The following is a 15,284-nucleotide window of genomic DNA, read 5'->3' on the forward strand; positions in this document are numbered from 1 at the left end:
ACAGTAAATCCAAATGTAGGCAGGTGTAGATGTAACCAACAGTCTTATTAAATAAGAAACACAGAGAAGATTCAGAGAAGAAAGCCAAGAGGTCAGAGCTAAGAGCCTCACCCTTCCTGATTCAGGGATCCTCTTCAGCCAAGAGAGCTCTCTGAAAAAAGGGGCCTACTTCCTGTGTGTATGTCTTTATATACTCTAGCTGTTCTGCCTTCTCATTGGTTGTAAACCCGAACATGTGACTGCCTCGTCACTGCCTGAATGTACCGCCCTCCAGGTCCTTAAAGGCGTGCGCCACTGCCGCCACGCACTTGCTATGGCTCTAATAGCTCTGACCCCCAGACAACTTTATTAACATACAATTAAAATCACATTTCAGTACAAGTAAAATACCACCACAGGCAGGAACTAAGATACAATTGCCAATCAGTACCTCTCTTGCCAATAGAATAGAGAGAATATTCGTTTCCAGAAAGGATACCCGTGAATGTACCACCAGGTCAAACCTGGGGTTGGGAGAATGAAAAAGCAAGCAAGTGATGTTCCTCTCTTCCTTCCTGGAAAAGTCAAGCTACAGTAGCTGTCGAAGGAGGTCAAGTTTCCGTTGGTCTGGGTTTTGCTGTGCGCTAAAGGAGGGGTAATTAGAGGTGTAGAGAAGGAGAAGGCCTGTAGGAGTCAGACAAAAGCTAGTGCCCAATACGTACCGCCACAGGACCACCACCCATCACAGGACCCCAAAGCAGCAGCATCTTGGGGCTTAGGAACTCTACACTACAGGTCATGGAAGTGGTCTCTAAAAGCTTGTGTACACTCAGCCTCTGGGAGTTCATGTGCCAGAGTCTGCCGGCTAAGCCAGCCTCCCTCCACTGTGAGCCATCCTTGGACCTCTATGCCGGGGCTTATGCACCCTCACGCTGTCAGCGTTTCTGACCTAAGGCCACACACATGACTACCTGTCATCTGGGCACTCTAGGCTGCAGATACACGGTTGACGTTAGCCAAAGAAGGGAAGTCTGGGAGCTTCTGAAGAAGTGGAGATAGTTGAGCTACACCCTCCAAGATGAGTAAGATTTCCTGGAACACAGAGAGAAGATGAAGAACACTGGTGGTTTGTGAGGGGTGGTGTAGCGTGAAGAGCCGCACAAGTCTGGGAAAGAATGTAGAAGTTTCTGGAAACAGTAAATGGCGTATAACTGGGCCGGAGAATTTGGTACTCGGAGAGTGATGTAGAATTTGAAAGCCTGGACCCTGAAAGGGAACTGCTAGCCGTGAGTGTGAGCAGGCCGGCAGTCACACAGGACAGGCCCCCACACAAGGCTGATGTTACTGAAATACAGATACACACCCAAGACTTTGCAGTCACCGCCGTGGTGTGATATTAACAAGCTAATAATTGTTCTGAAATGTTTTGGAAATGCTGGCAGCATGCTAGTCAAATAGCAAGCACGTATGTAATTATAGCGCTCTGCATGTGAGCAGTATATAATGCTGCTGTGTGAAGGGGAAAATGGAGATAGAGCGTTCTGCCGAGCTGTTTCTATTCAGTATCAACAAACCCGGATCATCTTACCGGGTGCAGAAAGATTAGGAGTGAGACTAGAGACGCGTGGAGCACAGAGCTTGGCCTTCAAGTTAACGTTTCAGCCTCAACGCGAGGGTGATTAGGTCCAGGAACCAGCGTCTCTCATGAGACAGGCCAGCCGAGAGAGCTTTGCACAGAGGGGCTGCACGAGCCTGCAGAATGCAGCTAAGCAGGGTAGCGGCGGCACTTAAGAGGGTCCTCCGAGGGGAGGCGGCTCTTGAGGTGGCCGTTGAAAGATGAGTTGGGATCAAAGGCACCCAGGGGCGAGCGAGCGGTGAACACAATGGTCAGGCCGCTTGAGGGGCAACTGCAAATTTTTCTCGGACAATGCGCGGGGGAGGGTTCCTTAAATCTGAGACGCTTTCACAGTTGGTCAAGCTGTATAATCACCTGGCTGCTTGCCAAGGAAACCTGTGTGTGTGCCTGCTTTTCAGCCCTCGGTGGGATTTAGTGAGGTGGCAAGTAGCTATTGTGTGCCCATTATGTACATACGCCGGGATTGGCATCTGGGGAAGAGAGGGAAGAGGAGAGCGGGCAGAAACTCAAATATTGTGGAAAATGGAGCATCCCGTGTTGAGTGTGGGCTACAGTCATGGGTTCATGTGACTCACCGTGAGCAGAGACAGTGTGGCTATTGTTGTGGCAGCCAGCTGTCCCCTGCCCAGTGGCTCTGTGTGACCCTGCCCCCAGCCCCCCCACCGTGTTCCCCCCTTCCCCCCCCCCGCCCCCCCCCCCCGTGGCTTTGCATACAACTTCTTGATTGTGACCACATCTTCATAGCACCTTAGTAAGGACTCCTCCCTGCATCAAAAGGCACCAAGACTTTGCCAATGCAGGTGTGGGTTTTCCAGCAAAGTAGCCAGAAGACACAGGAACAAGCATAACCCAACTGCCTGTGGGGTTGCGGGGAGGGAACGGGGAAGCAGGGCTGTGACAAAATGCTTTGGGAGGCTGGCAGCAAGCTTTTAACTTGACGCCAGGGAATGGTTGCTGTTGTTGTTGAGGTTTTGTTTTTGCATTAGTTTTGGGTCTTCTTCTTCTCTGCTCCAGCCCTGGCTACTTCTCAAACCATCCAGCTGCCCCCCAAACTCTTCCATTTGTGTTTTGACAAACACAGACGTCGTCTCCTGCCATCACCTTAGGCTACAGCCAATTTCACTCTGTTCACGGCCAGAGCTCTCGAAAAGTTCTGTCTACTTCCTGGCATCTATAGGATAACATTTTGTTCCTTAGCATCATCATCAGCCAAAAGTAGGCCCAAGGAGAGGCCCCTCTGTGTGTCTCTTCATGATTTTATGTGAGGAAGCAGTACTAGGAAATGTTCTCTGCTGGAAGTCTTGAGAAGTCACGGGTGGCCATCTTGGAAGCACTGTACACTGAACTAGTATTTCAAACCCAATGGACAGCCTCAGGATTGAACTGGAACGTTAGTTGTCATAAGTCCCAGCGGTAAGGTGAAGATAATTGTTTGGGCTAGTGCTCCTTGAAGCACACGGTGGGGACAATTCAGATTTTAAACAACTAAGTCCCTAATTCTTACCACCCTTGGAAGCTCTCCCCGGCACAGGGCTGAGGCCATAGAACATCCTACTGCAAGGTTTTATCCTTTTCATGGCAAATTGGCCAGAGATAGATAAAATAGAAAGATGGACAGTGAGAGAAAAATATGCTGTGAAGTACACAGGTTAAAGTAAATGTTTCAACAATTCATAGAGAATTGCTATCATCATTCCCTGAACAGTTATACTCAGTGTTCCAGGTCTCAAGGACGTTGGCAAAGCGGGATGGCTTCCAGACCCTCTCTCTGCACATATCCCCATTTCTCAGTATTTTGTGCCCTGGCTAAGGGAAGAGACAAACGATCTAAGTGCAGAAAGTAGCAGCAGGAGCCAGGCCCCTCTTTTGTAAGGAGTTCTTCCCAGGCCAGACCACACAAAGCTGCCGCCCTCTCCATCCCCTACAGATCTCTCATCAAAGGAGGGGGATCTTGAGTCAGCACAAGTCCCCCTTGTAGGAAAACGCTCTTTCCCATCTACCAAAAGGGAAAGCAAGGAAGGGGACAGTGGCAGCGACAATCTGTTCCCTAAGTTGTTTCAGCTGTCAATTTCACTACATCCTCCTTGTCCCTGGCTACCCTGTCACTGCAAATACCCTTTTTGCTGGCTCACTTAGGCTGCCTCCAAGGTTTCATTCTCAAGGATTACCAGTCACATCCATCAGAATATCAAAGGCCAGTTACCAGTTGACAAACCCACGCATACACAAGTCCACATAGCAAGCGTAGCTAAAAGCAGTAATGGCAAAAGGAAGCGTGGATAATAGAATGTTCTTGGGCTGGCAAGACACCTCGGCAGGGAAAAGCACTTGCCACACAACCCAGATGCCTGAGTTTGATCCCCATATCTCAAGATGGAAGGAGAGAACTGACTCCCCAAAGTAGTCCTCTGTTCTTAACATTTGCACATACCACACTTCCTAACACACACACACACACACACACACACACACACACACACACACACACACACACACAGAGTACACCGTACTTATCCAATATGAGTATTTCACCTGATTCTCTTTGCAGAAGAGAAGTTTGCTGATGGAATGTTTAAGACCATCTGGGAGAAAGGTGTGTGGGGAAACTGAGGACATGAAAGAGGCTAAGTCATTTTGTAGATAGTAAAACAAAACAAACATAATAAATAGGAGAAATGTCGCCAGGTGGTTAAATTTCTTAAAGGCTAAGACCATATTTGTTTTATTTCACTCGTGTGTGTGTGTGTGTATTTGTATGTATTTTGGCACCTAGAAAAGTGCCTACTAAGTAATGGTGCTTGATAGTTATCTCCTGATTAGATGAATTACTGATTCAGTTTTAGTCTAATGGCTTGATCCTTATAAGTCAGCTTTATTTGATGTGGATTATTTTATTCTTATTCTCTCATCTTACTATTCATGGCTTTATTTGTTTATTATTTATACACGTAATCTTTGTAGCCCAGGCAGACTTTGAATTCTCTATGTAGCCAAGGATGACCTTGACCTTCTGATCATCTTGCCTATACCTCCAGAGTGCTAGGATTATAGGCATGTGCACCAAACTCAGTTTTTATGTGGTGCTGGAAATTGAACCGTGGGCTTTGAGCATGCTACTAACTGACTTCCAACACCAGCCTCCATTTATTTAACTGACTTTTAGTTGTCCACTTCACATATTCCACTCAATTCCTGGCTGTGGAAAACACCTTGGCTGTTTGTGACGCAAAGTAACTGGATCCCCTTAAATTGACCTGTTTATTTCAGGAGAGCTGAACAGTTTTTCGGGTTTTTTTTTTGTTTGCTTGTTTTTGTTTTTGTTTTGTTTTTGTCTGTTTATTTGTTAGCTCATTTGAGACAAGGTTCCGCTATGCAGCCCTAGCTAATTAGACCAGGCTGGCCTTGAACTCACAAGAGATCTGCCTGCCTTTGCCTCCTGAGTGCTGGGATTAAATGCACACAACACCGTGCCCAGGTTGAATAGCTTTTTGAAAATGGCACCCTTCCAAACCCAGGCAGAGTTAAATGGCCTTCCCTCAGCCTGTGTGAGCTGTGCCCACACACTTGTTCCCAGCCTACCCAGCTCAGTTTTACTGCTTTTCCACACTTGTTCCTGGCCCTTGTATCGGAGGTCTCAAGGTCCCCCGTCTCAGCCCTGCCTCTTTTCCTGTATTCTGTCTTCCGAAGTGATCTCACCCATTCCCGTGCTTGTAAACACCACATTTGCTAAGCTCTCCAGCCTTGATCTGCCCCGGGTGCTTCAGATCTACAGGTACTCAGTTTCCCTCTTGGACATTTTTGTTTGTTTTTTCAAGACAAGGTTTCACTGTGTAGCTTTGTGCCTTTTCCTGGAACTCACTCTGTAGCCCAGGCTGGCCTCGAACTCACAGAGATCCACCTGCCTCTGTCTCCCGAGTACTGGGGTTAAAGGCGTGCTCCACCATTGCCTGGCTCCTTTTGGACATTTTTATCTTACAGGGGAAATGAAGAAAACATTTTAGTAAGTCCAAAATGAATCTTCTGATGTTCCTGTCTCTTGTTACTGCGTACAAACGGTTCTATTCCTGACCTTTCCTAGAAGGGTATGTTGCACCAGGCAGTCTATACAAACTTACCTATGTATATTGAGTATTGTAGAAGCATCCACTGAACTGTTGTTCAACCAAAGGGCCACTTGAGGTGCCAACCCACTTGTTTAGTCCACCTCCGATTCATGAGAAATTACAGTCATGGGCACTTGTTTGGCTTGACAGGGAGTCTTGTATTTGTTTACTTGTCTCCAGTTCTACCTGAGCACTCAAATCCGAGCTAACATCGTCTCTTGTCTATGATGTCCTTGGGACCAGTGACCAGTCATGGTCATTGGAGACATAGTCTCCCTACCAAAGCATTAGCATCTCCCAAACCAAGAAAGCTGTGGTGCCCATGCTTTCTGACTTACTCAGTGGGTATGCAGCCCCATGATACTTGGAACACAATGAAAGGTCTCCCCATGGATTCTACCCTACACTTTAGATAGGTGCTTCCTCTGTGCCTATCTAAACTCTCTGCCTTCCCCTACTGGCAGGCTCATATTGTGGCACACACACACTGTGTGCTGTCCTTCTTACTGTTCCTGAGACATGACAAGAGCTTCTCTGTCCTGTCCTAGAAATGACTGTCACTATATATAACCCCAGCCACTACTTCCTGTTTTGTCCTGTTTGGTCTTGTCACATTACAAGAATTACAAGATCCTATATACGTGTGTGTGTGTGTGTGTGTGTGTGTGTGTGTGTGTGTGTGTGTGTATTTATACATATATCTATATATATCTGCATACCTGTTGCTGAAAAGTAATAACTGTTCACTTTTTCCCCTTTTCCCTAGGATTTTACATTAAAAAAGAATTTCAACTCCCCTTTGTTCCTCTCTGTTGCATTCCACCTTCCTTCTTCCTCTCATGAGCAACAGGCATTGTGGGCTGCATGCCCTACACCCATTTTTCCCTTCCTTATTTCTAACACAGCCTTGACTTTGTTCAAGCATTTATACACCTCCTTCTCCCACCTCTGCCCCTTTTTCTAAGACTCCCATGAGCACTGGCAAAGGCCAAGTACAGCCTGATGGTGGCCACTGAGGGATGAAGGCAAGAGACTCGGGGGCTGGTTTCCGTGGGCTCCACAGAGCCAGGAAGCCACACCTCCTTCTAGAGGCCCTTCCCTCCTATCTGCCCACAGAGGTTTGTCTTTCGAGAACTGGGTTGGGCTGGGACAAGCAGGTTATCAGGACATCTAATCCAATGCCAAAGGCACACAGTACCTGGTACCCTTTCTGTTCAGTCTTTATCATCTGCTTATCTTGCAACTACTTACTCTTGACTAAAAACAATACCAACATCCTAGCCAGAAGGAAGCTGGACTTCATAAACGCCTCCATGATTCCTAAACAACAAAGAAAAAAAAAAGATTTTTCCTTCTGTTGTTAATTACCCTTTTTGGCTAGTGCATTATTTTTACCATGGTGTATTACTTTACCATGATTGTGTGTATGTGTGTCTAAAGTCAACGTTATGAAAGCTTGACCCAAACGTAAGTCTCCATTTGGATATGGCATGTTTGGAATAACCTCTCCGAACTGATTTCATGGTTTCCTTTTTCTGCTTACAGGTTGCAGCATGTTTACCTTCCTGACCTCTGTCACTGCGGCCATCAGCGGCCTCCTGGTGGGTTACGAACTTGGGCTCATCTCTGGAGCCCTTCTTCAGATCAGGACCCTGTTAGCCCTGACCTGCCATGAGCAGGAGATGGTTGTGAGCTCCCTCCTCATTGGGGCTTTCCTGGCCTCCCTTACTGGAGGTGTGCTGATTGACAGGTATGGAAGAAGGCTGACCATCATCCTGTCCTCCTGTCTCCTAGGACTCGGAAGCTTGGTCTTGATAATGAGTTTGTCCTACACAGTTCTGATCATGGGACGCATTGCTGTAGGGGTTTCTATTTCTTTGTCTTCCATTGCCACTTGTGTGTACATTGCGGAGATTGCTCCCCAGCACAGAAGAGGCCTCCTTGTGTCACTGAACGAGCTGATGATTGTTATTGGCATCCTTTTTGCCTACATTTCAAATTACGCATTTGCCAATGTCTCCAATGGTTGGAAGTATATGTTTGGTCTTGTAATTCCCCTGGGGCTTTTGCAAGCCATTGCAATGTACTTTCTTCCTCCAAGTCCTCGGTTTCTGGTAATGAAAGGACAAGAGGAGGCTGCTGGCAAAGTCCTCGGGAAGTTAAGAATGATCTCAGACACCACCGAAGAACTTACTTTGATCAAATCTTCCTTGAAAGATGAATATCAGTATACCTTCTGGGATCTGTTTCGCTCCAAGGACAACATGAGGACCCGAATCATGATAGGTCTGACACTGGTATTTTTTGTACAAACCACTGGCCAGCCAAACATATTATTCTATGCATCAACTGTCTTGAAGTCTGTTGGCTTCCAAAGCAATGAGGCAGCTAGCCTCGCCTCCACTGGGGTTGGAGTGGTCAAGGTGGTTAGCACCATCCCCGCAACCCTCCTTGTGGACCATGTTGGTAGCAAGACCTTCCTCTGCATTGGCTCCTCTGTGATGGCTGCTTCACTGTTGACCATGGGCATTGTGAATCTCAACATCAACGTGAACTTCACCAATATCTGCAGAAGTCATAGTCCTCTTAACCGGTCCCTAGAGGAGCCTGTGTTCTATGCAACAGGGAACCTGTCAACTAGTAACAGCAGTCTCGGGGAACACTTCAAAGGAGTCACTCCCCACAGCAAGGGCTCATTCATGCCCATGGGAAGTGGCGTGGACCAGAAAGGGGAGTTGACCTTCACATCTTTACCAAATGCTGGACTGAGCCAAACGGAACACCAGATAGTCACAGACCCTGCCGTTGTCCCAGCTGCTTACAAATGGTTGTCCTTGGCCAGTTTGCTTTTTTACGTCGCTGCTTTTTCAATTGGCCTAGGACCCAGTAAGTACTTCGTTTATTCCTTTGCTCTTTCCCTTGGTGATTGTTTTGCACTGCCTTTAATCAGCCTGAGCAATCTACTCAGAGTCGTGTCACATGTAAGCACAGGAAGCACATGAGCATGGTAGCGGTACCTGATGTTCTGCACAGGAGGCAATGTGCCTCGTGTATACTTGCTTCTGAAAAGCACAAAGCTCATATTTGTTCAAAGCATTAGTTACTCATCACTATTTTCCTCACAGGAGCATACTTTAGCACAATTGACCAGGGGTGAATCAGACCTGGGAAGAGATTCATTGTTTTATGAATGCAACTTTATTGAGGTTACATTGTATTCCATGAATCTCTTTATGGGTGGAAGGAAAAAACAATTAATTGTTTAGATTTTCTGAAAGATACGATGATTGATGCGTTCCAGTAATAACGGTTACTGGAATAAACTATGAGATGGGAAGAAGAATTTATTTCTTTGAGTAAGTTTTATTTACTAGGGCAATGTTCTGGGGGAATTGCATGCACTTTTACTAAATGGGAGAATGAATGTGTAGTTAGTCCCGTACAACACAATCCAAGTTAACGACTTACAGGGACCTACCTGCAAGCTTCTTTCATTTTCTAGACTTGGACTGTTCAAACTCAGAGCTAAGATAGTTTGTTTCGGTTCTGTAGTCTTTTGACTCACAAGAAGTCCCAACCATTTTGTAGGGAGGTGGTGGAGGGTCTTCTGTACAGGTCACTAGGAAAGAAAAGTGCTTAAAATCAAGGGTAGTGTTTCTCTAACACTATCTCCGATTCCATCATCCTCCGACTCCCATCTCTCCCCTTGCCTTCCTCTCTTTCTCCTCCCTCCTACCCTTCTTCAATCCCTCCATTTAGTAGAGTTAATTTTGAAACTAACTATAAGGATCAAGGTGATAAATCTTCTCTAGTAAAGGGAACTGTTGACAGTCCCAGACCAAGAGGCATGCATAGGCTCCCTGTTGAAGAAGGGATTCTGTGGGGGAATGTTGGTCTCCGGCACCATGTGGACGAGTGTCTAGAAAGAAGGCATGCTCTCGCCATCCACTGATAACTCATTAACTATGTATTCAGGTGATGTCTGTCAGGGGACATGGTTTTTACTGACCAGGAGCCATGCTCGATGCTGGGAAGCAGTCATGAACAGGCCAGACCTTGTTCTTATCTTCCAAGAGACCGGGTGGACTAGCCTATGGTACAGCTACTGTGTTGGCCTCTTAACATCAGTCACTAGAGTTGACCTGTTGATCTCCGTCAATTAATACTCTTGAACTTGCTGCTTAGCCTCTCCTGCCCCAAATCCTATTGCCTCATTGTTTAAGTTTTACACCTATTTCCAAAATATCAGTTTCGAGATAGGATTTTTTTTTTTTCAAATTCCAGACAGGAAGGCAGGGATCTGATAGATCCTGCACTGTGCCTCCTAGTCAGCTGAGGCAAATCAGGACTAAGTAGTTATAACTAGGTTGGGTAGCCAGGAGGAGGCAATCTTCTGGCACCATAGGTGCAGCATGAATCTTAAATGGTCTTATTAATAAAATCAAACCAGAGGCTAGTTATTGGGGTGAATGCTGGAAGATCGGAGAAGTAAAACAAGCCACAGCTACCTCACCTTGCCAATTCCTCAGCTGATCCTGTTTCCTCAGACTGGATGCCTCTCAGCTGAGCTGTGCTGCTCAAAAGCCTAAAAGCTTAACCAGCCTAAGTTCCTGGTCCTCACGCCTTATATACCTTTCTGCTTTCTGCCATCACTTCCTGGGATTAAAGGCTCTTGTTATCATGCCTGGCTGTTCCCAGTGTGGCCTTGAACTCACAGAGATCCAGAAGGATCTCTGCCTCTGGAATGCTAGGATTAAAGGTGTGTGTGCCACCATTTTCTGGCCTTTATATCTAGTGGCTGTTCTGTTCTCTGACCCCAGATAAGTTTATTAGGGTGCACAATATTTTGGGGAACACATACCACCACACATAGGTAGATTTCCCCATATATGCTGTGAAGGGGCAGAGAGAGTAAATATTACTATGCCCTAGCCTCTGATTAATCTGTCTCATTCTTGATCCTGATTATTAAGACATATATAGCTTGTTTTCAGAAAGTTGTTCACCCATGATATACTTATGTGATAGCTCTGGTTCTTAACTAATGACAGTTGGTGAAGCATCATTTTTATTTTTATTTTTATTTCAAGAAAGGCTCCATATTCTACAGAAGAATAAGGTATGAGTGTTGTCGTATACCAAAGAACAACTTGACCTTGTCTGTAATTCTTTTCTATATAAGCAAGCACAGTGAGACTTGTTCATCTGATAAACATTACATGATGGTTATGGATCTACTGGCTTTCTTTGCCAGAATCTTTTGTCTTCTATGTTCATCATGAAACTAAAAAATGTTTCTCTTATATAGCTATTTTTTTTTATCCAATTCTTTGAAATATCAAGGGTTACCTTAGAATCTGAGAAAAAACATAAAACAGGTATGCCCTCATGGTTTTAACTTAGAGACCCTCTTCAGTTCAAAGAGTTGATGCTGTGGTACACAGTATCGTAAGAGAGTCGTTGATCTTGAACTTTTGGAACCAACCTATACAGGGAGTGGAGGAAGCCCTGAGTGAGTGAAGTTCTGAATGAATGTGTATTTTGACATGAGTAAGGCCTGTCCAGGGCTCAGCTACCAACAGCCCATGGTAAACTATCAAAGCCATTACCCATCTGGGCCAGGCAAAGCTTTCCTCAGAAGGCTGGGAATGCGTGTTTATGAACCATTGAGGAGTGTGTGCGATGCCTAGCAACTGCAGCTTCTTCCTCCCTGATGGTTACAGCCTGGGACTGCTCACCTTCAGAGACCCCTACAGAGACTAGCTAACCCTCCCCTGCCCCACATCCCGTACATAGCAAACACCCTGAGATTCCAGGTTGCCAGTGGTTACAGAACCTCTGTCCCACTCTGGTCCCAGCTTCGTTGCACATGTGTCTGTGTGTCTGTCTTTTCTTCATTTCTCTGCTGCCCCTAGCCAGGGTTCAGGGACCCAAGCCACTCAGGACATGGACAAACCTATTCACCAGTAGAGTCTTTTAACATCATGTCACCCTTCTCTCTCGATTTTGGGACATTTCGAATGCAGTACATTCTCTACCCTAGCATGTCACTTACTATCTTATTGTGTTAGAACAGAGGTCCCCTCCGTAGGAAATCCAGTTTGATTTTGGAAACAATTAGAAGGTCCCTTGTTAGTTACCTTCTATGTCCCCTTAAAGGGCGCTCTGCTCTTTTTATTTTTAAATGCATTTTAAGTTTAGTGTTAGGTACTGGATGTGAAGGGCTGCCCCCTCCAGTAACTCGTATGTGGAAGGGCTTGGTCCTCAGCTGGTGGATCCAGTTTCTCCTTGGTCTTGACAGTAAATGTTAAGGAATTAGACGGCTTTCTGTCACCGTGACTAACTATCTGAGATCAACTTAAAAAGAGGGAAGATTCTTTTTGCCTCACGATGTCTGAGTTTTCCGTCTATGATCACGTGTCCCTTTGCCATGGGGCCAATGGCGAGGCGGTGCATAACAGGACTGACAGCGCACAGCTGAGGGAAATTCTCCTCATTGACCCGAACAGAAAGGAGGGAGGAAGCAAGGATCCTAACATCTCCTTCAACAGTGTACCCGCTCAGGCCTAATGGCTTTCCTAAGAGGGTCTACCACTTCCTAACAGCACTTCACCGTAGGCTAGAAGCAAGCTCTCAACACACAGGCCTTTAGGGGACACTCCAAACTCAGACACAGCAGTCAATTATTTTTAGCTCAGTCCCTTCTTTGAAGAGGCATTGGAAATAAGAGTGAATAAAAATAGTCTATCATCCCTTCATTGGGCTGTTAATACAACCCCTGCCCCGAGACACAGTCTCTCTCTTCTGAAGTTCTGCTATAGGTAGGTAAGTATGTGCCTTTTTTTTTTTTAAAAGATTTATTTATTATGTATACAGCATGTATGACCAGAAGAGGGCACCAGACCTTATTACAGATGGTTGTGAGCCACCATGTGGTTGCTGGGAATTGAACTCAGGACCTCTGGAAGAGCAGTCAGTGCTCTTAACTTCTAAGCCATTTCTCCAGCCCCAGTATGTGCCTTTTTTAAGGCTAAGCTGCCAGGGGGAAAAAAGGATAATGATTTTTTTTAAAGCCTTTGATATCCATTTACTTGGATAACTGAACTTTAGAAAATATTGAACATGTACATCAGTTAGAATTCAAGTTCAGCTGATATAGCAAAGACCAAAATAATAATAAACAAGCTAGACATTCCTCCTCCTCCTCCTCCTCCTCCTCCTCCTCTTCCTCCTCCTCCTCCTCCTCCTTTTTTAACTTACCAGCTGGAGCTGCATAGTTCTGGGTGCTATGGGGGTGCCCAGGGTCAGGCTCTGGGAGCCTAATATAGGGTTTGGTGAAGCTGTAGGCTCCTCCTTTGCCATGATGACTGTTTAAATACTGAGACGCATTTAACAGTGTCACCAACATTTACTAGTAAGCTAGTGAGCCCTTCAGAATACGCACAGTGTGCACGGTACAGCCAGTTAAAGGAATGTCAGGTGGAGCGGGGCCAGGGTCATCCATGGCCATGTGGGTCACTGTAGTAGAGTGGGATCACTCCGGGTGAGGAGCAGATTGAAATTTTTTTGTACACCCTATCACTATGTGTGTGGTGTGTGTGTAATGTGTGGTGTGTGCGTGGGGTGTGCGTGTGGTGTGCGTGTGGTATGTGTGTGGTGTGTATGCATGTATTCACATGTGCTCTTGTGTTCTTGTGTGTGAGTGCTGGACCTTGTGTGCCCCAGCATTCCTGTAGAGGTGAGAGGACACCCTTGGATGGCAGCCTTCACCTACTTTCTTGGAAACGGAGTCTCTTGGTTATTTTGCTGTTGCGTATGGCAAGGCATCTGACCCATGATCATCTAGGGATTCCCCTCCTGCCTCCACCTTGCATCTCACCCTATGAACACCGGGATTGTAGATGCCTTACCCAGTGAACCATCACATACCCAAGCTGAAGAAGCAAAGGTTAGGGAGAGGGAAAGGAAAAGATTTAATCAGGGCCTCCGGAGGGGAAGCCGGTGGAGACATCTGTGGAAGGCTGTGGTCTCTTTTTTTAATCATGGCCCGGAATATCTGCAGGGCAGAAGAGAAGCTTAAACCAGAGTAGGCAGAAGTTAAATCTACTGAACTTGCCATAGTAAACTAGGAATGTGTGGGAGGGAACTGCAACCTGCTCTCATGTCTTCCCACACTAGCTCTGAGGACACTGGCCATCTGCAGAGAAATGGCTGTCTCTCTCCTGTGCTTGGCTTTGGCCTCGGAGAAGTTTTAAAAGCAGATCTGGCCAAATTTCCTGTTTCCTACTATCAATAAGGAGACCCATGGTGTCATGTGGCATGGAGGCTAAGCCACAGTGGTATTGAGGGCCTTGCACCAACCAGCAAGCTTGGCCTGCGGTTTTACTTTGTGCTTCCAAACTCATGCAGATTTGTCTTCCTGAACACTATCACCCAGGACTGCATGGGAAAGGGATTCTGGGAAATGTAGTCCCATCTTAGCTAAAGTGCTGCCGCACAGAATCACCATAATATAATCTATGGACTAAAAGAGAATACATGTGAATATAGAAAAATGTATTTCAAAAGGTTAAGGATCTTGAATTTAATCTTTTGGTTTGAGAGACATTTTAAAAAATAACCAAGATGTTAATTATCAATATGTATGACTAGCCTTCATTCTATCCATTTTTATAAAACAAGGTGAGGTCATTTCATTAATACATCATGGCTTTCATTTCTTTAGCTAGAAAACCAAGAGATGTTCTTGACTAATGAATGCACTGTGAAGGCGTTTGTGTTTGCTTTCTCGGGTTGTTAATTATTTCTCGGGTCTCACTTATCTCCAGTTCTCTGGTCACTCATGGCTTCCTGTTCCATATTGTCCCCATGGGTGTGAGACTTTCCTACTTCAGGCCTTCTCCACTGGCCAAACAGGGCAAGGCCGAGGCTGAATTCTTTTTCCTCTTACATCAGGGCCCACCTTCACTTCCCCGTTTTGTTCCACGGGGTTGCCACACCTGCAGCCCAGCTCTCAGGGTTGATTCTGGAGGTTTTTCTTAGTCCAGTCAGTGACCAAATACTTGGACTTTTCCTCAACAACGGATCTTGTATTTATTGTTTTATTTTTTTTCCTATTTCTGCCATCCTGCCACAGCCCTATGTTCTTTTTTTTTTTTTTTTTTTTTTTTTTTTTTTTTTTTTTTTTGCGGGGGCGGGGTGGTGGTGGTGGGGGAGGTGGGGGAGGGTTTCCAGACAGGGTTTCTCCATGTAGTTTTGGTGCCTGTCCTGGATCTCGCTCTGTAGACCAGGCTGGCCTTGAACTCGCAGAGATCTGCTTGGCTCTGCCTCCCCAGTGCTGGGATTAAAGGCGTGCACCACCACCGCTTGGCTAACCCTACCTTCTTATTAAATTACTGAGAGTATCTGAGTAGTTCCATTCCAGCTCTTGCTCATGCCTGTCCATCATCCTTGCATGCTGACTTTATACTGTATCAGAGAAATCAACTTCTTTCTGAGAAGAAGACAGTAATTTTTTTTCTCTATGGAAAGGAAGTAAGAATCTGCAAAAGATTCTGAGGTCACAC

At 45.8% G+C, this 15,284-nt stretch overlaps 1 protein-coding gene across 1 annotated transcript in view; it reads left to right on the plus strand.

The window, feature by feature from the left end:
* The window catches only part of Slc2a12 (solute carrier family 2 member 12), a 58,307-nt gene that overhangs the window by 12,545 nt on the left and 30,478 nt on the right, over positions 1 to 15,284 (plus strand). Inside the window, exon 2 of the mRNA XM_052751169.1 lies at positions 7,264 to 8,604. Coding sequence (XP_052607129.1) covers positions 7,264 to 8,604 — 1,341 coding nt within the window. The remainder of the gene's footprint in view (positions 1 to 7,263; positions 8,605 to 15,284) is intronic.

This window comes from Peromyscus californicus, unplaced genomic scaffold (assembly GCF_007827085.1).
Source record: "Peromyscus californicus insignis strain IS unplaced genomic scaffold, ASM782708v3 Scaffold_22__1_contigs__length_63687245, whole genome shotgun sequence".
Classification (NCBI taxonomy): domain Eukaryota; kingdom Metazoa; phylum Chordata; class Mammalia; order Rodentia; family Cricetidae; genus Peromyscus; species Peromyscus californicus.